The 21,888-nt window shown below is 62.5% G+C and overlaps 2 protein-coding genes across 8 annotated transcripts in view; both read right to left on the reverse strand.

Moving 5' to 3' along the window:
- The window catches only part of ATP9B (ATPase phospholipid transporting 9B (putative)), a 257,177-nt gene that overhangs the window by 17,009 nt on the left and 218,280 nt on the right, over positions 1-21,888 (reverse strand). For all 5 annotated transcript variants that reach the window (XM_047086323.1, XM_047086327.1, XM_047086325.1 and 2 more), the window contains 10 exons: positions 16,994-17,155; positions 16,210-16,302; positions 11,514-11,597; positions 11,254-11,424; positions 7,960-8,058; positions 7,234-7,323; positions 5,984-6,128; positions 5,815-5,879; positions 2,402-2,557; positions 2,226-2,290 (listed from right to left, as the gene is read on the reverse strand). In XM_047086323.1, the coding sequence (XP_046942279.1) occupies positions 2,226-2,290; positions 2,402-2,557; positions 5,815-5,879; positions 5,984-6,128; positions 7,234-7,323; positions 7,960-8,058; positions 11,254-11,424; positions 11,514-11,597; positions 16,210-16,302; positions 16,994-17,155 (1,130 nt within the window). The remainder of the gene's footprint in view (positions 1-2,225; positions 2,291-2,401; positions 2,558-5,814; positions 5,880-5,983; positions 6,129-7,233; positions 7,324-7,959; positions 8,059-11,253; positions 11,425-11,513; positions 11,598-16,209; positions 16,303-16,993; positions 17,156-21,888) is intronic.
- Positions 2,572-5,752, reverse strand: LOC124517090 (proline-rich protein HaeIII subfamily 1-like). 3 transcript variants are annotated; one of them, XM_047086329.1, is made up of 3 exons: positions 4,806-5,752; positions 3,378-3,543; positions 2,572-3,171 (listed from the first exon to the last, which is right to left on the reverse strand). In XM_047086329.1, exons 1-3 carry the CDS (start codon positions 5,667-5,669, stop codon positions 2,699-2,701), a joined length of 1,503 nt encoding a protein of 500 aa, XP_046942285.1. In that variant the 5' UTR covers positions 5,670-5,752; the 3' UTR covers positions 2,572-2,698. The 3 variants fall into 3 exon arrangements, with proteins under 3 accessions (XP_046942285.1, XP_046942286.1, XP_046942284.1); XM_047086330.1 differs by lacking the exon at positions 3,378-3,543; XM_047086328.1 differs by having other exon boundaries at positions 2,572-3,543.

Below are 21,888 nucleotides of genomic sequence, written 5' to 3' on the forward strand. Positions count from 1 at the left end.
ACAATTCCCATCCCCTCAGGATTTAGAAGCTGACGGGGGCCCAGCTGCTCCCCCCCACAGTGCCTGCAGACACAGGGCCCCCAGGTCCTGTGAGTGGCAGCTGCCCTCACACGAGGGACCCACTGACCAAGGCCGGCCTGGCCCTAAGGATGTTGCTCGGAGCAGGAGACGCCGGCAGGCCGGGCAACGTGGGACGGGTTCTCCACCAGGCGTCTCACCGAGACTTCTACTTGCTGGTGAGCGCGTGAGCCTCTCAGAGGGGCTGGGAACACCGTGCTCCCGGGGAACTGTGCTGAGACGTGCTTTCTGGAGGGGCGGGCGCGACTTCTTCCAGGACCTGTGATGGGGGGGAAAGGGGGGGGCGCCCACGGCTGCCCGGCTGCCTCGCCTCGGACGCACGGACCTCATGGGTGCCCCTGCCGAGCCGACAAGAGGAAAGTGGGGCAACGCCAGGAAATATTCGGAGTTGAATTGTACCAACTGTCCTGCAGCTTCTGTAGCTGGGTTTCTGATCTGAGGACGTTACTTTGGCCTTGTTAGACTTGGATAAAAATCACCTTCCTTCACATCCACTTCTGACTGTTGTTTTCTAGGTGAGGGCAAAACTGACTTCGCTGTTTACTCTTCAAGAGGCTTAACACGAAAGCATCTCTTCTCCACTGCCAACAGACTCAGCGCACTGAGGCGCGAGAAAATTCTGGATGCCTCTCGTGGACTGCAGAGAAACTACCTCTGAGTAAGAGCCAACAGAAGTGCCAGCTTCTGCTGACGAGGGCTCAGGCTGTGGTGGGACGCATCAAGGCAGACAGGCCTACAGCTGCGCTTTCGCTAACTTGGGCAAGTGTCATTTAGGAAGGGATCGCCGCTGTCCCTTAAATTCTCCTTTTCGTGTTTCAAGTCCGCAGTTTGGCAGCAGGAAAGAAAGTGGGAACTGTTTTCTTTGGCCTCCACAGAAACAGTCCAGCTGTCACAACGTCGTGTGCGGACCCCGTGCTCCGACAGCAAGTCATGGGACGCGTGTCGCAGAGGCCAAGGCAACGGAAAACGTGAAACGGCGCTGAAACCTTTTGCACCTTCAGGGTCTGCCCGTTTGTGTGCTGCTCTGGGCGCCAGCACTGGTCACCGCCCCCGGGCCTGGGCCATCAGGAGTGAGGCTGGGTTGCACAGCTGGCCCTGTGACTGCAGGAGGACCCAGGCCCCAGGCCGAGGCAACCACAGGTGGGAGGGCCCCGCGGCCGCACTGAGGACACATGCGACCCCGCCCGGGCCCCTGGAGCAGTGCTCAGGTCTGCCTGCTGTCCGCCTCCCCGGCGGGTGCAGCTTTGGGGGGGCAGCAAGCAGCTGCCGTTGGCCTCGCGCGGGGACGGCGCTGGGGACTTCCGGACATCAGTGTCCAGGGGAGCCTGAGGGGGCCGGCCTGGTGCTCCCGGTTCTCGGATCACCCGGAACCTTGGCATTGGGGCACGTGCCAATGAAAGGTACTCAAAACAACCCCAACCCCAAGGGCTGGAGCCGCTCACGGGCTCGTTCTCTGCTGCCCCGGAAAGCCGCTAAACACCGCAGGAGACAGGTCGGGCTGTGTGAGGCCCCGGCTCTGCCCCTACGAGCTGTTGCCTCTGTCACGTTCCCCGGCCCCTGGGTGTGTCCTTCCTTGCCCGTGACACGGGGGAGCCGCCGATGCCTGCGCCGCAGGGATGCTGTGCGGATGGAGCCCGGGGAGCGACCACACGGGCGGCGCAGGGCAGCGGGTGCCGGGCTCTGCGGGAGCAGGGGGGAGGCGGTGCCGGGAGGCACAACCTGGACCTCACCGCCACGCCGACGGTCCTGCCGGTTTTATTTCCTGGCGTAGCTCTGAAGCACGAGGGGAAGAGAAGCTCCATTTCATTCACTGTAACAGAAAACTCCCGCTTTCCAGGCTCGACGGGCAGAACTGGCAGCAGTTGCTGCCGTGGGGCATCTGGAGAGTCGTGGTGGCTAGCGGGGAGGCTCTCCCGGGGTCTGGTGGGGCGCCGGGTCCCGGCCCGGGGCGTCTGCTGTGGGGCCGTCCCCGGCCACGTCCGCCCGTGTTCCAGCCCACGAGGGGGGTCACGGTCGCCCACCCGCCTCACCGCGCCCCGGACGCCCGCCGGGAAACAGACGCCCTGCTCAGATCGCAAGGGGGTCCGAGCTCCTGACGCCGGCCGTGCGCGGAGTCACCCAGATGGCGCTGCGCGTGGCTCACTCACCCCACCATGAGGAATCCTTGGTACAGAGGGACGGATGCGAAGTAGAAGACCGAGGAGAACACGGCCTGCGGGGAGGGGAGGGGAGGGGAGGGGAGGGGGGCGGCCGTCAGCCCCGCCGCCCTCGCCCTCCGCGCTGCACCGGCTGCACGCGGCCGCGCCCGCAGCGGTCCCGCTACCTGCATGGTGGAGATGATGAGGCCCCGGTGCATGACGAACTGGCCCAGTGCCGCCGACCGCTTGTAGCTGCTCCGCCCGTGGACCATCAGCAGCTGGCCGACGTGGCGGAAGTGCGTGACGGAGACGTCCGCCGCCAGGGAGGCCTGCCTGCCCTCCTGAAACGGGCAGGGGTGCCGCTCGGGCCAGCGCCTCTCCGCGCCCGCCGCCCGAGGACCGAGGCCTGTCCCTGCGGCCCCGCGGGGGACAGGCGCACCCGCCGCTGGCCGGGGCCCGGGAGCCCGTGGGCCCTGCGGGAGTCAGGCCCGCACGGCGGCCCCGGGGTCCCTAAGCAGCCGCAGGCCACACCACAGAGCCGCGCCGGGCGGGACTCTCAACGGCGCCACCTGACGCACGGCCGTCGGGAAAGCGAGACACGCACCGGGCTCATTCCCACACCAGACGACCCCGGCCACAGGCCTGCGCCAACGTGAGGGGAGACCGGGTGCGGGGCGGCAGCAAAGTTTTCTGGTGGCACGCATGGAGCCCGGCGCGGGAGGGGCCGCGGGCGGCTGGTCCCGCACACCTCCTGGGGGACGCGGGGACGCAGAGACACGGGACGTGGGAGGGGCCGCGGGCGGCTGGTCCCGCACACCTCCTGGGGGACGCGGGGACGCAGAGACACGGGACGTGGGAGGGGCCGCGGGCGGCTGGTCCCGCACACCTCCTGGGGGACGCGGGGACGCAGAGACACGGGACGTGGGAGAGGCTGCGGGCGGCTGGTCCCACACACCTCCTGGGGGACGCGGGGACGCGGGAGGGGCCTGGAGCTGGTCCCACACACTTCCTGGGGGATGCGGGAGGGGCCTGGCGCTGGTCCCACACACCTCCTGGGGGATGCGGGAGGGGCCCGGCGCTGGTCCCACACACCTCCTGGGGGACGCAGGGACGCGGAGACACGGGACGTGGGAGAGGCTGCGGGCGGCTGGTCCCACACACCTCCTGGGGGACGCGGGAGAGGCTGCGGGCAGCTGGTCCCGCACACCTCCTGGGGGACGCGGGGACGCGGGAGGGGCCCGGTGCTGGTCCCGCACACCTCTTGGGGGACGCAGGGACGCGGAGACACGGGACGTGGGAGAGGCTGCGGGCGGCTGGTCCCACACACCTCCTGGGGGACGCGGGGACGCGGGGACGCGGAGACACGGGACGTGGGAGAGGCTGCGGGCAGCTGGTCCCGCACACCTCCTGGGGACGCGGGGACGCGGGAGGGGCCCGGCGCTGGTCCCGCACACCTCCTGGGGGACGCGGGGACGCGGGAAGGGCCCGGCGCTGGTCCCGCACACCTCCTGGGGGACGCGGGGACGCCGAGACACGGGACGTGGGAGAGGCTGCGGGCGGCTGGTCCCACACACCCCCTGGGGGACGCGGGGACGCGGAGACAGGGGACGTGGGAGGGGGTGCGGGCGGCTGGTCCCACACACCCCCTGGGGGACGCGGGGACGCGGAGACAGGGGACATGGGAGAGGCTGCGGGCGGCTGGTCCCACACACCCCCTGGGGGACACGGGGACGCGGAGACAGGGGACGTGGGAGGGGCTGCGGGCGGCTGGTCCCACACACCCCCTGGGGGACGTGGGGACGCGGAGACACGGGACGTGGGAGGGGCCGCGGGCGGCCGGTCCCACACACCTCCTGGGGGACGCGGGGACGCGGAGACACGGGACGTGGGAGAGGCTGCGGGCGGCTGGTCCCGCACACCTCCTGGGGGACGGGGGACGCAGGAGGGGCCCGGCGCTGGTCCCGCACACCTCCTGGGGGACGCGGGGACGCAGAGACACGGGACGTGGGAGAGGCTGCGGGCGGCTGGTCCCGCACACCTCCTGGGGGACGCGGGAGAGGCTGCGGGCAGCTGGTCCCGCACACCTCCTGGGGGACGCGGGGACGCGGGAGGGGCCCGGTGCTGGTCCCGCACACCTCTTGGGGGACGCAGGGACGCGGAGACACGGGACGTGGGAGAGGCTGTGGGCGGCTGGTCCCACACACCTCCTGGGGGACGCGGGGACGCGGGGACGCGGAGACACGGGACGTGGGAGAGGCTGCGGGCAGCTGGTCCCGCACACCTCCTGGGGACGCGGGGACGCGGGAGGGGCCCGGCGCTGGTCCCGCACACCTCCTGGGGGACGCGGGGACGCGGGAAGGGCCCGGCGCTGGTCCCGCACACCTCCTGGGGGACGCGGGGACGCCGAGACACGGGACGTGGGAGAGGCTGCGGGCGGCTGGTCCCACACACCCCCTGGGGGACGCGGGGACGCGGAGACAGGGGACGTGGGAGGGGGTGCGGGCGGCTGGTCCCACACACCCCCTGGGGGACGCGGGGACGCGGAGACAGGGGACATGGGAGAGGCTGTGGGCGGCTGGTCCCACACACCCCCTGGGGGACGCGGGGACGCGGAGACAGGGGACGTGGGAGGGGCTGCGGGCGGCTGGTCCCACACACCCCCTGGGGGACGCGGGGACGCGGAGACACGGGACGTGGGAGGGGCCGCGGGCGGCCGGTCCCACACACCTCCTGGGGGACGCGGGGACGCGGAGACACGGGACGTGGGGGAGGCTGCGGGCGGCTGGTCCCGCACACCTCCTGGGGGACGGGGGACGCAGGAGGGGCCCGGCGCTGGTCCCGCACACCTCCTGGGGGACGCGGGGACGCGGAGACACGGGACGTGGGAGAGGCTGCGGGCGGCTGGTCCCGCACACCTCCTGGGGGACGCGGGGACGCGGGAGGGGCCCGGCGCTGGTCCCGCACACCTCCTGGGGGACGCGGGGACGCAGAGACACGGGACGTGGGAGAGGCTGCGGGCGGCTGGTCCCGCACACCTCCTGGGGGACGCGGGGACGCGGGAGGGGCCCGGCGCTGGTCCCGCACACCTCCTGGGGGACGCGGGGACGCAGAGACACGGGACGTGGGAGAGGCTGCGGGCGGCTGGTCCCGCACACCTCCTGGGGGACGCGGGGACGCGGGAGGGGCCCGGCGCTGGTCCCGCACACCTCCTGGGGGACGCGGGGACGCAGAGACACGGGACGTGGGAGAGGCTGCGGGCGGCTGGTCCCACACACCTCCTGGGGGACGCGGGGACGCGGGGACGCGGGAGGGGCCCGGGGGAGGAGCCCGGCGCTGGTCCCACACACCTCCTGGGGGACGCGGGGACGCAGAGACACGGGACGTGGGAGAGGCTGCGGGCGGCTGGTCCCGCACACCTCCTGGGGGACGCGGGGACGCGGAGACAGGGGACATGGGAGGGGCCGCGGGCGGCTGGTCCCACACACCTCCTGGGGGACGCGGGGGGGGGGGGGGGCCGGCGCTGGCGGGCTCTGCTCTCTCCCCGCACCACCGAAGGGGTCGCTCGGGGCCGGCCGTGGGGACCAAGGGGCACACGTACCTTCCCTTCGATCCCGATCCCGCAGTCGGCCGCCTGGATCATGCTCACGTCGTTTCCCCCGTCACCTGCAGGCACAGGAGCGGGAGGTGGCACGGAAGCCCGGAGACACGGGACCAGCTCCCCGGGGGCGGGCGGGGGGGGCCCGGGTCCGGCAGGGCGGCAGGCTCACCGACGGCACACGTGCGCTTCCCCGTGTGGTGCTGCAACAGCTTCGCGATGCGGGCCTTCTGGGTGGGCGAGCAGCGGCAGCACACCACGGCGGGACACTGGCAGGCCAGCTCCACCAGCTCGTGCTCGTAGTACTTGAGGCACACCTGCGACACAGCGGCGTCAGCACCGAGGAGCAGAGCACCGCACGGACAGGTGCGGGCGCACCCCGCGTCCTCCTCCCCGGGTCACGGCCGCCCCGCCCGTCCGCGGATTCGGGGCCCGCAGCAGCTGCCCCGCCGGATGCCCGGGGCGGAGTGTCAGGGAGGTGCCCGCACACGGCCAGACACACAGAACCCCCGGAGCCCGGCCCTGGCAGAGGCTGGGTTTAGCCCCCGGGGACGGGAACCAGGAAGGAGGCCGGGGACTCGGGTCACGGGCCCCGGGCTCCGGCCTCAGGGTGACTGTGGTTCGGGAAGGAACAGCCGTGCCAGCCCCTCCTGTGGGGCCGCAAGCCTGTCTCCTGTTCCTGTGACCCGGGGCGCAGTCCTGGATATGCCGGTCTGGGCACCTCTAGGTCCAGACTGTGGGCGCCACACTGGAGGCTCCAAGGCGGCTGTGCTATTAACCGCGAGAATGAGGCCTAGCGCCTCGAGAGGACTGTAAGTCGGAAATGGATCAACCTCTAAAACACGAAGGAACAAGTTATCCCGTGTTCAGGCTGCAAGTGCTCACCAGGGTCGCACAAGTGCTGCTACCAGAGAAGTAGCTTCAACAGCAGCACAGGTGAGACCCAGGAAGCCCTTGGTTCGCAGCGGGGGAGCAGACACGAGCCGGGTCAGGGAGCGGCCTCGCCTCCGTGGAGGGAGACGGACGGACAGATGGACACGAGCCGGGTCAGAGAGCGGCCTCGCCTCCGCGGAGGGAGACGGACGGACAGATGGACACGAGCCGGGTCAGAGAGCGGCCTCGCCTCCGCGGAGTGAGACGGACGGACAGATGGACACGAGCCGAGTCAGAGAGCGGCCTCGCCTCCGCGGAGTGAGACAGACGGACAGATGGACACGAGCCGAGTCAGAGAGCGGCCTCGCCTCCGCGGAGTGAGAGGGACAGACAGATGGACACGAGCCGGGTCAGGGAGCAGCCTCGCCTCCGCGGAGTGAGACAGACGGACAGATGGACACGAGCCGGGTCAGAGGGCGGCCTCGCCTCCGTGGAGGGAGACGGACGGGCAGATGGACAGACCTGTGCTTGGTCAGAGAGCAGCCTCACCTCCAGCGAGTCCCCAGATATGACCAGAGCGCAGTCGTGCTTCCTCCGGAAGGCGTTAAGCTCCAAGTGGGCCTCTCCCCGATTGGTCACCTCCACAAAAGAGAGAAAGGCACCCACGTTACAGTGTTATCCAAGTCGGAGGGACAAACAGCCCGTGTGTGTGAATCACAGCGACCTCTGTGGACACGTGACTTAAGACGCGGTCCGGTCTTGCAGCGGCAGTGCAGAGCCGGGAAGTTTCACTTTTGTTTGAATTACAAACAGTCATAACTGATACATACAGGAAACACAAGCTTTGGACCATCTTATTGATTTTCTTTGAATTAATTAAGGAACGGCATTTCATTTGAAAATTGTGGTAGATTATAAAGGTGCATTCCTACTAGGGGGTAACTAATATAAAAATGTTATTTTTGCCAACACACAGTTTGTAAAGTGAACAGGAAATGAATGCATCGGTGTTAAAATAGAAACTCGGTGAATAAATGAACCTCCCAAGACAACGGGAAAGTACGTGTGAATTTAGACCTTTCTCTCCATTAAAACGTCACTTTTTCATCATGAGGTAGGCAGATGACAGAAACCGTTTTCAACGTTTTTATAGATGGGAGTAAAAAATGACGGCATTTCTCTCTCGGTGGAGGTATTCAGGAATTAACACACACTTGCACGTACGTCCTCACAAAACCAACAGGTAAACCAAAGTGCTTTCAGACAAATACTCACGGGTCTGAAAATGTGAATGTCTTGGGTTCTGGACACCAAATGCGAGCTCTTGGCAATGCAGGTGGCGGTCTCGAGCTTGTCGCCTGTCAGCATCCATATCTAGGAGACCAGTGACGGTGGTGAGCTTCCACACTACCACACCTGTGTCTCCTGCAAGTGCCTATTCATACACAGACGCCTGCACGCGCAGGTGCACAGCGTCACCACGCGCACCGGCCACAGCGCAGAAGCTGTCCAGTGTCACGGACGGGCGGACGGATAAGCAAAACGTGGCACATACACCACAGAATAGCGGTCGGTCTTAGAAAGGAAGGAGATTCCGCCAGACGCAACACGAGGGACGGCCGAGGACACTATGCTCAGTGAAACGCGCCCGTCACAGAAGGGCAAGCGCTGTGTGATCCCACTTGTAGGAGGTCCCTGGCGTTGTTGCATCCAGAGACAGAACGCAGAGGGTGGACGCCAGGGCTGGGGCGGGGTGGGGGGGGGGTTAGCGTTTAATGGGGCCCGAGCCTCAGATTTACGAGCTCCGAAGACAGCTGGTGGGGACGGGCGCACGACAGTGGGAATGTACTCAGTGACGTGAGCTACACACTGAAGAGTGGCTACGATGGTAACTGCTACTTGCCGTACGTGTCACCACCGTATGAAGAGTCTGCCGACTTATCTAAAACAAGTAGGAGCAAAGTGACGTTAGACGTGGCAGCCGAGACCTGGAAGCACGGGAATGCCGGGGGTTGAGGCAGGTCAGGGCCGAGGCTAACAAGGGCACCTGGACACGCCCAAGGGCAGAGCTCACACCGCCTGTGTGCAAACAAGCGGGGCTTGCACGGTGAGGAGCCCCCTGGAGATCCTTGCTCAACTTGCTGGTTTTTCCACTGGAAACTGAGGTTCAAAATGGATTTTAAATGGGCAATAGTTAAGCCAAAAATTGTATCAAATAAAACATGTGAGGGGCGCCTTGGTGGCTCAGTCAGTTACACATCCGACTCCCGACTTCCGCTCAGGTCGTGATCTTGCGGTTCGTGGGGTCAAGCCCCGCGTCAGGCTCTGTGCAGACAGCGCGGAGGCTGCTTGGGATTCTCTCTCTCCCTCGCTCTGCCCCTCCCCCGATGGCTTGATCTCTCTCCGCCCTCCCACCACTGGCGTGTGTGCGCTCTCTCTCAAGATTAACGAACTTAAAAAAATGTCAAATACTACTACTCTTACTGAAAAAAATGGGGTGCCTGGGTGGCTCCATCGGTTGAGTATCTGACTCTGGACTCCAACTCAGGTCATGATCTCACGGTGTGTGAGCTCGAGCCCCGTGTCAGGTTCCACGCTGAAGGTGTGGAGCCTGCTTGGATTCTCTGTCTTCCTCTGTCTGCCCCTCCACCACTCGTGTGTGTGTGCACTCTCTCTCTCTCTCAAAATAAAGTTAAAAAGGAATGACATAAACACGTGCTATGTATCGTAAGCACCCCTAGACTATAAAGAGAACACAACCGGGACATCTAAGACACAAGTGGATGGTCTGCACACCTAGTCACAGAGAGGCAAACGCTTCTCATTAACATCTGAATTCAAGTGTTTTGTGTATCGTGTACAAATACACATTTTTGGAAAGAGCAAACAACTCGTGGCACACCAGTTCTCTCAGGCGTGACTCCTGGTGACGAGACTTGTGGGTCTTCTCGGCGTCTGGGGATTCGAGCGGTTTATTTACTTCCCACACCGCTTCCCTTCACGGAGCCTGGACCTAGACTACGATGTATGGACGCGTCGTTAAGACAAAGCTGGGAACGATTTGGGCCGGACCCCCGGCCGCTGGTGAGCTCGCGTGCAGCACAGGGGCACGTGTGGCCTCGAAATCACACCCTCACGCCACGCGGAGGTGCAGGGTCTCCTTCCTGACACGGGGGTGTAAGGGCAGAAACCCTTACGAGCTTAGAGAACGATCAGTGTGAACGCCCCCGCACCACACCCAAGGCACACTCACCACGGCAGCCCCCTCGACCACCGTGCACGTACGACCGAGACTGGGGGAGGTTTATGAAAAACCTCAGCAAAACCAGCGGGGCCCTGCTTCTAAGCGGTCACAGCTCTTCCCGCCAATGTTTGCTGCACAGCAGTCAGGCTTCCATCACGTAAGAGCCCGGGGTCTGAACTGCTCTCGCGTAATTCCGAAGCCAGATGTACCTCCTGACTCGGCCGAGGTCCGGGACGGAGGGACGTATCTTCTCGTCTCCCGCCTGGACCCCTGGAGGCAAGAACCGCCCCTTCCCACCCCTGCGTCTTCATCAGAACCGCCGCGTGCGTTCCGGTCGGATGCCGGGAGCCGCTTTCCTCGTCTCCAACTAGCTACCTACTGGTTCTCTTCCAACTAGCGACCTACCAACGCCAGCTGAGTGTTATTTTCACCATTGAGCACGAGGCCCAGTCCTCAGGGCAGCCTCGGGATAAATCTTCTCTCCCATCCTGTAACCAAACTTTGGGCTTCACTGGGAACACGTGGGATCAGAAAGAACCTCTCTCAAAGCTAACGCTCAACGCCACCACGCGCCAATTTCCCCTGTACGAAGGGGACAAACCAGGAAGAAAAAGGCAGGGCGGGCCGGCAGGCAGCGCCACGCAGCCTCGAGTCGTGTGGCTTACGGGGACCCCCCCCCCATGACAGCACGACGAACAGACGAGGCAGTGCCGAGTGGCCCTCACCTTCATATCAGGTCGTGAGCAGGAAGCTCGGTGGCACGAGGGGGGGCACCCCCATCTGGGTGGGACCCGAGGTCTCTGAGGCCGGGGTTGTCCCGAGCTCACACCCGATGGATGCCCAGGGCCACGAAAGTCTCCGGGACGAAGCTGCCCCATGGGCGAGCCGGAGACCCAGGTGGGCCGGGACATCCAGGGCAAGGGAACGGTACAGAAGGGTGGGATAGGAAAGGGTAGGGTGGGGTAGGGAAGGGTAGAGGCAGGGCAGGAAGGGCAGGGATGGGGGAAGGGAAGGGTCTGGTGGGGTAGGACAGGGTAGGGCAGGGTAAGGGCAAGGAAGGGTGGAGGTGGGGGTCTGGTGGGGTAGATGTGGGGCAGGGAAGGTCTGGGGTGGGGGAGGGAAGAGTAGGGCAAGGAAGGGCAGGGAAGGGCAGGGTGGCGGGCAGGGTGGCGGGTGGCTAGCGAGACAGACCGTGGGCTGGGGCGGGAGGCAGGCGGGGGGCCGGGGCGACTTTGGGGGGGGTAGGAAGGGGTCCTGCGTCCCCGACCCTGGCGGCCTGGCGGGCGCTTCCAGGAGGGACCCCCGGGCCCGGGCCGCGCCCGCACCTTGATGCCTGCGTTGCGCAGCAGCTCCAGGGTGGGCCTCACGTCCGCCTGCAGCCGGTCCTCCACACCCGTGAGGCACAACAGCTCCATCTGGCGCTCCAGGCTCTCCACCACGGCCGCCACCTTGAGCGCCCTGTCGTGGATGCTCAGCTTGGCCTGACTGTAGCGGCTCTGAGGAGACAGGGGCCGTGCGGTCAGGGGGGCCGGCCTCGGTCCGGCGGGCGGTCGCGCGGGGTGGGTGCCCGCAGGGGTCGGCTCACCTCGAAGTCCTGGTACTGCTCCTCCGTCAGCGCCCTCTTGGCGACCACGAGGGTGCGCAGGCCTTCCCGGGCCATGTTTCCGCACTGGAAAAGGAGACGCGGGTCACACGCGGCCCCGATGGCTGCCGGCGGGGGCAACGGGTCCCCGGCGTATCCGCGGGCACCGCTCCGCGGGAAGGACCGGTCCCCGGCCCGTGGGCCCCGCGGTCCCCGTGTCCGTCGGTGCGCCCCATGCCGCCCAGCTTCTCAGGCTTGTGTCCCCCCGGACACCCGGCAAACACAGCCTGCTGTCACAGCCGTGTCACAGCCGTGTCGGGAGGGCGGCTCTGCCCCTCCTGCTCTCCGTGGGCGGACGGGGCTGCCGTCACGGTGACGCTCTCGGGCAACAACCACACCTTCCCGCCTCCAGTCAGGCTTTCCAAGATGGTGTCAGGAGCATGACGTTCCCAAAGTCTACACCTGTCTGCACACAGGAAGTGAGAGTGCCAGGGCGGGAAGCGGGAAGGCCTCATGTGGAGGTGCAGGGGGAGGAGGGCGGGGAGGAGGAGGGCGGGGAGCGGGAAGGCCTCATGTGGAGGTGCAGGGGGAGGAGGGCGGGGAGGAGGAGGGCGGGGAGGAGGGCGGGAAGGAGGAGGACAGGGAGGAGGGCGGGGAGGAGGAGGAGCAGGGGGAGGAGGACGGGGAGGAGGAGGACGGAGAGGAGGACGGGGAGGAGGAGGAGGAGGAGGAGGGCGGGGAGGAGGAGGGCGGGGAGGAGGAGGAGGAGGAGCAGGGGGAGGGGGAGGGGTGGTCTCAGGAGGCCGCTGGTGCCCGGCGGGGGGGGGGGGGGTGGGGGTGGGGAGGAGACCCCGAGGCCCCTGGGGCGCAGTCTCAACCTGCAGGGAAAGGGGCCTGAAGAGACGCCACAGGCCCCCCGCTCCCGTTGAGAGACGGAAACGCATTCAACAGGTGTGTGAGAAGCTGTCCAGTCCTCCTGCTCAGAGACCACCCAAACACACCCTCTCCTGTTGGAGGCAAACCCGGGCAGCCTCAGTTGACGACGGGGTGTAGGGACAGCCTGACCCGCGCCCACCTATCTGCTGGCGACGGGCCTCTCCTGTCACCGTAAGCTGCACATGCCATCGACACAAATCCCACTGCTGGAAACGGACCCGGTACCTGCAGAGGCGCGCCTGGCGCTCCTCCGGGGGACGGGGCCCGGGGCCCGGAGCTGGGACACGGCCCGTGCACACCAGCCGGCACCGAGGAGCCACGCCCGAGGTCGCGCACACAGCCACGCTGGCGGAGCAGGAGCCCACGCCGCTTTCCCGGCCGTGGACCCCCAGAGCGGGTGCCGCTTCCTTCTGTGACCGCGTGTCCCTCCCTCAGGCCGTGAAGCTGCCACGGGGCGTGGAGACCGACTGACACCCTCAAAACGCTGCCTGGAAAGGTGGGAGCACGGTCTGCAGGGAGGGGGCGGCCTGTGGGGCGAGCAGCTGTCTCGCCCCAAATAGAGGCCCCACCCCTGGAGGACCAGGCAGGGTGGCAGGCGGGAGAGGGGCCCCCGCCGGTCGCTGCCCTCGGACTCTGAGCCGAGCAAACCCGGGCAGTGTCCCTGGCGCGCACGTGGGTGCCAGGGGGCCCGCGCGTGGACAGCAGGGGGAGCAGGGAGAGGAAGAGCGTCCGGGAGAAGACGTGGAGGCCGCTGCCAAGTGGGGCACCGGCTCCTTGGCCGCTGGGACAGACGCACGGGAAGTCTGAGGCCCAAGCTCGGGCGTCAACAGCAGCGCTTCGGAGTGACGTGTGTTGATGCAAATGAAAAGTAGAAAACAACCTGAGCGCTGAGCCGTACCGTTCTCTGCGGCCACGCTGTCTACACATCAAGAACACTACCACCAGCCAAGGCTCCTCCAGGCCGCGGGCTTCCGAAGGCCTGCTGCTTGACAGCCCTTCACCTCTTTCTTGCTGACACTCTCAAGTTTCGAACTTTGAGGAACCGTTTCGAAGGCCGAGCATGTTTGGCCTGTTTCCGGCACTCGTGGTCGACACGGCACAGGGCCACGTGCTCACCCTGCTCTGGAGTGTTTCCCGGCCCCAGCAGGGGCTCCCGGACCGCACGGACAGCCTCGTGGGGCAGGGGCGGTGGGCCGGGGCCCGGCAGAGGTGGCGCCTGGGTGTGCGACCGCTCGCTCGCTGCCGGGCCACGCAGAGACGGGCAGGTCTCTTCAAGTGTCCGCAGCAAAGCCCGAGGGGTGCAGGGCTCCACGCTTCGGCCATACAACAGCCACAGACAGAATCCCCGACGTGCACAACATGTGCTTGCAAATGAGAACGGACACCATAGTCACACGTTTCGGCGAATGCATCCCAGACAAATGCATCGGCTGCTTTTCGGTTCGTAAAGAAACTCGGGTACTAGTAAGCTTGGGTATCCAACGCTGGGACCACACACCGACAGCTCCCCGCGACCCTGCTTGGGACGTCCTGGCGTGTGTGCCAAAGCCCGGACGCAGCCCTGCGTGCAGCCACAAAGCCACGCAGACGGGCAGTTACGGCCGCTGAGGGAGCCATGACTTGGAGTGCGTGACCTTCCGTGAGTGGAAACCCCACATCACTAGGGACAAGGGCACGCACTCACTGATCAACAGTCTAGACGCGACTCTGCACGCGCGCTCTGCCCTGCCCGGCCGTGCGCACAGACCTCAGCCTCCGCTGTCCCTTCAGGGCACAGGCTGGAGCTTCCAGATAGATAACCGCGGTTCTCGCTCGCTCGCTCTCTGGGTGGGGCGCTCACGTCTCACAAAGCTCACCTGCCAGACTGCTGCTGAGATGCTCAAGTCTGCAAACGCGGAGTATGAACCATTCAGACTTTCTGAAATCCTTTCTAATCTGGCCGCTTGAGTAGGTCTGATGCTCACGGAGAAGCGGACTGTGGGCACAGCTCCCACGCCCCCGCCTCACACATCTTCTGGGGATGGCAGGGCACTGGTCACCGCACCCCTTCATTCACGCCTTCCCCGATCCCCAGTTCTGACCCTCGCTCCACGTCTGCGCGTGGAGGGCAGGAGGCCAAGTGCCCGAGCGCTTTCGCCGTCCGGGGCGCGGTTGTTCTAGGTCTGTGCGCACTGCACAATCTGACGTCGCGGGTCTGACAAAATTGGCTCTTTCTGTTACGTGGTGAGTCAAGAGTGTTGGTGGCTTGTTTTTCTTTTGTTTAATAAGCGGAGAATACAAGTTTACAGCCAAGAATCCAACGTGGGGAGCGATGCTCAGGCTCTCCCAACCTGCGTGTTTTTTGGTTTTTGTTGTAAATAAAGTAAAGGCCGTCAGACTATAAGAGCATTACTGCAGAGACATGGGTGGAGGACCAAAAGATTTATCTAAAGGAAGGGAATGTCAAGTTGAGGACTGAATGCACAAAGGATTTTTAATAAAGTTATCTTTGTGGAAAACAATCTGACATTATCTGTCTGTTGCAAGACATTTATTGATTTGACCTCATAAAGCTAAATAAATTAAACAAGTATTTTATAATTAATGGCACATCATTATGACCAAAAGTAATTTTTATGGCATTTTACTAGGTCTTCAGGGAATTTAATTTATTCATGGGCCTGATTAAATCCAAGCGCCTGAAGGAGCTATTGATTCATATTGCCAATGCTGCCGCGGACGCGGGGTGTGGGGTGTGGGGTGTGGGCAGCGGCGGGTGACCCAGGAGCACCACAGAGGGCTGTGCCGACACCCACAAGGGTTCCGTGGACTCTGAAATCCAACTTTTTCACTAACACACAAACGTAAACAATAACATAACCTCATGAGGCGAAACATAAATCCTGTTTTCTATAGGGAGAATTTGGTAAAATAGAGAATTGATTTTATTCGTATTTTATTTTATTTTTATTTATTTATTAATTAACTAGCAGGCTCCAAGCCCTGCACGGAGCCCGAAGTGGGGCTAGAACCCACGACCGTGAGATCATGACCTGAGCTTAGATCAAGAGCTGGACCCTCCATGGACTGAGCCCCCCAGGTGCCCCAGTATTTTCTCGTTTTAAAGTGATTCATATGTACACATTAAAATGAGATTAAAATTCTAATTAAAATCTTGCAAATAACTTAGGTTACAAAATAAACATGAAAATATAATATATGTAATATGATACAATGTTATTTCAGAATTTTTAGCGAATGATTAGTAATGCTACTGTTTCACTACTGGAAACAAATATTATTCATAAGGACCCACTAACGTATCTACGTGCAACCCCACAAAAACCAAATCGAGTAGTTGTTTATACAGAAAGTAAACTATTTGCAATTAAGCAGCACCCCCTCCTTTCTGCTTTACGAAATTGAGAGGAACTGGAATCGCTTAAAAGAATCTGGGGAGGGGCGCCTGGGTGGCTCAGTCGGTTAAGCGGCCGACTTCGGCTCAGGTCATGGTCTCACGGTCAGTGAGTTCAAGCCCCGCGTCGGGCTCTGTGCTGACAGCTCGGAGCCTGGAGCCCGTTTCAGATTCTGTGTCTCCCTCTCGCTGACCCTCCCCAGTTCACGCTCTGTCTCTGTCTCAAAAATAAATAAAACGTTAAAAAAAAAAAAAAAAAAGAATCTGGTGGAGAGCCAATTCCGTGTCCAGAAACCTGTCGGCGTCCGGCCGCAAACGTGGTGTCTCGGTCCCCCCCGTGACGGCAGCACCCGTGAGCCGGCTGCTTACCTCTTCCTCCAGCCAGTCGTTGTACTGCACGATGGAGGACATGGCCACGTCGGCCCCTTTCATGTAGAAGGTGATCTCCGCAGTGGACTCGTCCTGCGCAGGGAGGGAGCACAGGCACGCTAAGGACACACCGCGCCTTGCAGATGGCAGCTGCCTGGCTAGAAACGCGCTGGAAGAAGCGACTGCCCCGAGTGTGTTCCTTGGGCCTGAGCTACTCAAATATCCTCCCGTGCAGGCATCATCAGCCTCCCCTTCTAGGTGTTCGGGCAAATGAGAACTGAGAACTAACTGCAGATCTCGACAGGCCGTGCCGAGGCTGCTGAAACGCAACCTGTCGGCAACACGTGCCTCGGACAGCAAGGTGAAGGTGAATCCTCTCAAGTTCTCACTGCCCGATCGAATACGCTTTCTCTGGTCAGCCAGCTTCCAGGACATGTTTTTGGAATTTGCTGGAAACACCTAACAGGGGTGTAGGTCGGCAGCTTTATCGTCATAACTCATTCTCCAGCAGAGCTCCTTGGCGTGCTACTGCCGTCGGAAACAGAACCCAACAGCTGCAGCGGATTTCAAACGTTACCGGCTAACACCTCTGACTTATTCTGCCCTTTAAATCACTGCCGTTAGAGCCTCGCTAACTTCTCGGTATAAATCCTTAGTCTGGATTTTGTTTAAAGAAAGAGAACTGCAGCAAACAGAAGCACTGGCAGAGAACCGCCCCGAGCCACCAGCCTGGCGTGCACAGCCCCGAGCGGAGCGCAAGCCTGGGTCACGGGCGGACGCCTACCCGGACGATGACCCCCATGCGCTTGCTCTCCGACGTGAAGGGGAACATCTGCAGAATGCAGTAGGTCTGAATCTGGCCGCTGGGGGTCCTCAGCTGCATGGAGCCCAGGTCTCTGCTGACCAGCGTGAGGCCGACGCTCTCCGTCCACTGCACCAGGGCCACCTGGAGGAGACCAGCGAGACGTGAGGCCACGCGCTACACGTGAAGGGACGCGACAGGCTGGCGGTCAGGAAGCTCACCGGCAGCGGCAATTCACGACACCTACGCTGTCCGGAACCTTCCTGGGGTGGCGCCGTGTCAAGTATCGACCCTGGAACAACCACTCTCTGGCTGACGACCTGGCACCGTGGCCGGGTCCCTCGGTCTCGCTTTCCAGCAAGAAATCCATTACCGATCATTCTTTTGTCGCTCGTTGTGTCTTCGGCTGCCCAGAGGTGGGGCTTTAAAACCCACACAGGTGCCGGCCTGGGCGCAGAGCGGGCTGTGAGCGACGGGGCCTCCTGAGAGCTCCCGCCCGCCCGCCAGCGCCACGTCCCTGATGGGGCCCTGCTCTCCTTCTAAATGAGAGCCAGACGAGTGACCGAGGACAGCTGGTGCGTCTACTGGAGTACCTGAACTGAGCTCAGCTCTGCCAGCAACCCCTGGGTCAGGAGGAAAACAGACTTGCAAACTGTTCTAACGCTGAAATGACCAAAGTCCCCTGGCACACGGTCATTCCTCAAAAACAGAAGTATTCTTATTGATGGTTCATTATCTAGCATTAAAATGTGAAAATCAAAAACAGAAGAGTAATTTTTAAAGCTGATTTATGAACAGTGTTTTTCATGACAGTGTTTTCTGGGAAAAAATAAAATCAGTTTGTCTTTAAAAGCCACCTGACAACAGTCCTCAGCTAGAACGTGGTCCGCTGGACCTCCCCACCCCCCGCCCCCCTGCTCGGTGAAGGGCCGTCATACGCAAGCTGGGGGGCTCGGGCTCCTCCCGTGCCCCCCGCCCCTTCCTTCAGGCCTGCGGTTGTACTCACCCACTACAGGCCCAGCATTTACCCCGGGCCGGAGGAGTGCACCCACTCAGTTCTGCCCAGCAAGCAGAGCGTTACCGCTGGGCCTGAGCGTTCCCTGTGAAATCGCGGGGGGACAGGCCGCGATGAGGCCCAGCAGCCCTGGTTCCGAGGCCGGAACGCTCGGGTCGCCCCCACTCCAACTCCTCACCTGGACAACCGTGGCGGCCAGGCCACCGGGCAGGCCGCCGTGCACGCCAAAGCGTATCTGGGGTGTCTGGGTTCCGCCGTCACCCTCCCTCACAGAACGGGAATCCCTTTCAAGGTGAGGTTTCCTAGGTGGCCCCCACACTTCTAACTACAGGAAGATTCCAGCACAACTGCCAACTGAGGGTGCGGGGCTGTTTGCTCCTGTGCGTGCTGGGGAGGCCGCGAGTGGCCAGAGACAGGAAGGCAGGAGAACATGGAAGTGAAGGGTCGTCTGGGACGGCACGTGTTCCGGAACACAGCCAAGAGCACGAGTCGCCTGTGCTGTGCTGGTAAGAACTACCGCCGGGCGGCTGGTTCGGGGCACGACGGCCACGCTCCACAGGCTGGTCGTAAAGAAATCCCTGACAGACAGCAGTCCGTCTCCTTCACGGGGTCGGGGGGTGGGTGGGCTTTATTTCCCCAAATGTTAGGATCTCGTAAAGGAGCCAAACAGACAGGTAGGGGGTAAAATTTCAGGGTAGTAAAGACATACGGTTTAAAATCAGTTGTTTTTTGGGGCGCCTGGGTGGCACAGTCGGTTAAGCGTCCGACTTCAGCCAGGTCACGATCTCGCGGTCTGGGAGTTCGAGCCCCGCGTCAGGCTCTGGGCTGATGGCTCAGAGCCTGGAGCCTGTTTCCGATTCTGTGTCTCCCTCTCTCTCTGCCCCTCCCCCGTTCATGCTCTGTCTCTCTCTGTCCCAAAAATAAATAAACGTTGGAAAAAAAAAATTAAAATCAGTTGTTTTTTTTTTTAAATAAGTAACATAGGTCAATGCACCAGAATTCACGTGGCAGAAATTTTGCATCTTTTACAAAGTCTTTTACAAAGATTACCTGGTAGAGTCAGCCCACAGTGAACGGAACGGAACAATTTCAGAAAAGCGGGATTGGGAGGGAAACGGTAATAACGACCCCGCATTACTGGATCACTTCGCAGATAGTAACGCATTCCTAGAAGAAAGGCCGAGGGCTCAGAGCAACTTTCTCACCCGGGCTCGGCGTCTGAGTGCCAGACACAGGCAGTGACCGTGGTGCCACCTCCTACTTCCAAGGATGGGACACAGTGGTCTCGTTCTCGAGCGGACCGAAGGTGGCCCGCCGTGCGCAAGCTGCGCTCCGACGCTGTGGCCCGTCAGCGCCCGGTGCCTGAGGGGAGACTTCCTGCCCCCTTGCCCGGCCCCACTGCCCACACCTGGTCCCCAACCCCCCGTGGGGCACAGTCTGCTTGCTGAGGCGGGAACGGCTACGTGCGGGGTGCAAATTTCTCCTCCCCGATTTTCCCCTTAAAAACACAAGTTCCGTTTAAATTAGTGAAGTCACAGCATTAGCCACAGCACCAGGTTACGGATTAGGTCGCCAGCTAGAGAGTCGACGGTGCAGAACCAGCATCTTGTGTGAGCAGCACTGCGCAATCGGCTCTGACGTCCAGAAGGAGAACCCGTCCACGCGCCGGCCGGCCCTGCACACAGGCCGTCTCACGGACGCCCCGGGTCGGGGGGCTGCCCCGTGGCGCAGCGGTCGCTGCTGGGAAGCGTCCCGCTGAAGGGGAAATTCTGACCTTGAGCCTTTCCTGCTGTGTGTACCTTGACCTTCTCTGTGCCTGGGTCCTTACACAGGGGAGACCCGCTTGCTCTCCAAAACCTCGGATCGAATTCGACAATGTGCCCAACAGGCTAGAGTACTGAATTTAAACTGGTAAGGCAAAACCTCAACCAAGAACGAGTCAGAAGCCCTCAGTGTGAATTACATTTGGGCTGGTCAGACCACGTCTCAAGTGCTGGACTCACTCCCGCTGCCTTTTGGGAGCACGCTATTCGTGGGATCACCTAGCGTTTTACCTGCTGTGCGCCTGAAGCCCCCACTGCCCACGTGCAACTGATGCTTCTCCCCCTTTTGGGGGAAATAAAGCAAATGAGCAGATGTTTACTTTTGTCTACTTGATGAACTATTTCAGTAAGATCACTGTTCTTCCTTTCCAGAAGGTAAATTATACGAACAGTCACAAAGCGAATGCTTAATGTCTGTCCAATACTGTGAGAGACTGTTGTGTCGACAGGACTTGTTCGTGATTTTCACGTTTTGTTAGTGGAACCTGCCCACCAAAGCCACCGCCAACGGGGTCAGAGGCAGGACAGTATGCTGTGACCCCTCACCTCTGCCGGGGAGTCAATGGAAGGCCAGAACACTGCCCTGCTTAGGGGCAACTGCCTCATCGTGCAGCGAGGACTGTGGGCTCTGTTCCTGGGGGCCGGTGTCCCCACCACGGTAACGGGCCCTGGAGTGGGCTGCACATGGTCTGCACCATCAGTGTGCCTTATGGAGGGGTGCTGGGCTTATGGTCACCCCGACCTCTGCAGGGGCAGGAAACAGGTCAGCCATGTGGGGTCAACCATGTGTGTGTGAAAGACCCAGTAAAAACCCTGACGCCGAGGCTCAGTGGCCTTCCGGCCCTGGCGGTGCCGTGCACACGTCACACGACACGCTGGAGAAGTAAGCACGGTGCATGCAACCCTCGGGGCGGGGGCGAGCGGGAGCGCACGGCAGGTCTCTGGGGGACCCTGGCCTGTGCAGCTGTGCCATTATGGGTTCCCTGGTGGATCTTAATCTTTGTCCCTCCGTGGTCACAGCCGGGGCGGGTCTGAGAGCTGAGCACAGTCCTCCTGCCAGTGACCTCCAAACCGAGGGAGGTTTTGCAGACCCTGCCTGGCAGGAGCCCTGTGCAGACCGCGTGCGGAGCAGGGGTCCAGCACACGCCAGCACGCCCCTCCAGGTGAGTCTCCCCGAGCCCAGCGAGCCCAGCCAGGGCAGGAGCAGGGGCCCCGGGCCATGCAGAGAACGGAAAAGCCGAGTAGTGAGGCCCGGACGTTACGTGGCACCGCCCTGGGTGGAGAATAAAAAGAGGAAAAATAACCTTTGAACTGGATTTGGGATTTCTCACTGCCTTTTAGAAATAAGCAGAAGCCATCTGGGAAGGGCACACCTCTGATACTGGGAAGGACCCACGTGTCTGAACCCGGGTGACCAGGGGGAAAGGCCGAGGCAGCACAGCCCCACGCCGCAGACCTGAAGGTGGGCGGGCGGGTCTTCCCGAGGCAGGAAGCGCTCACGCTCTCGGCTCCTGCCCACGGCAGGGGTGGACCGACTCGGCCCCCCACGCAGTCCATGCACACAGGCTGCCGAGCAAAGGCTTGGTGGTCTCGCCGGCCATACTGGCTGGGGCGGGGCAGCCACGGTGGCCTCCCCGCCACGCTTTTCCACCCCGTGGCCACTCTCCAGTGCAGGGGATGGCAGGGCAGACCCTCCGAGGGCTGGGCGAGCCCCAGACTCCCGACCCACACCCCAGGAGCAGTCTGCATTTTTTCTACCTCCCGCACCCCGGCCCTGCTCTGGGCGTGTGTGCAGGCACAGGGACGCGTGTGGGCCTTCCTGCTCCTGAGCTGAGCGGCTGGGCTGGAGGGCAGTCCGGCATCCTGTAGGCGTGTTGAGTGTTAACCAGAGTCACTGTGCAGCTCGCATTAGAACTCACATCGTCTGGTTTTCAAGTGTGTTACTGGGCTCCTCGAGTTTGCCAAGATCCTAAAACCACGCCACGGATAACACGGCACTGATTCAGAGCACCCCAGAGACACGTGGCCGTCACAGGAGG

The sequence above is a fragment of the Lynx rufus genome, unplaced genomic scaffold (genome assembly GCF_022079265.1).
Source record: "Lynx rufus isolate CCGP_SWC_20201006 ecotype Redwood Valley unplaced genomic scaffold, mLynRuf1.p SCAF_20, whole genome shotgun sequence".
Classification (NCBI taxonomy): Eukaryota; Metazoa; Chordata; class Mammalia; order Carnivora; family Felidae; genus Lynx; species Lynx rufus.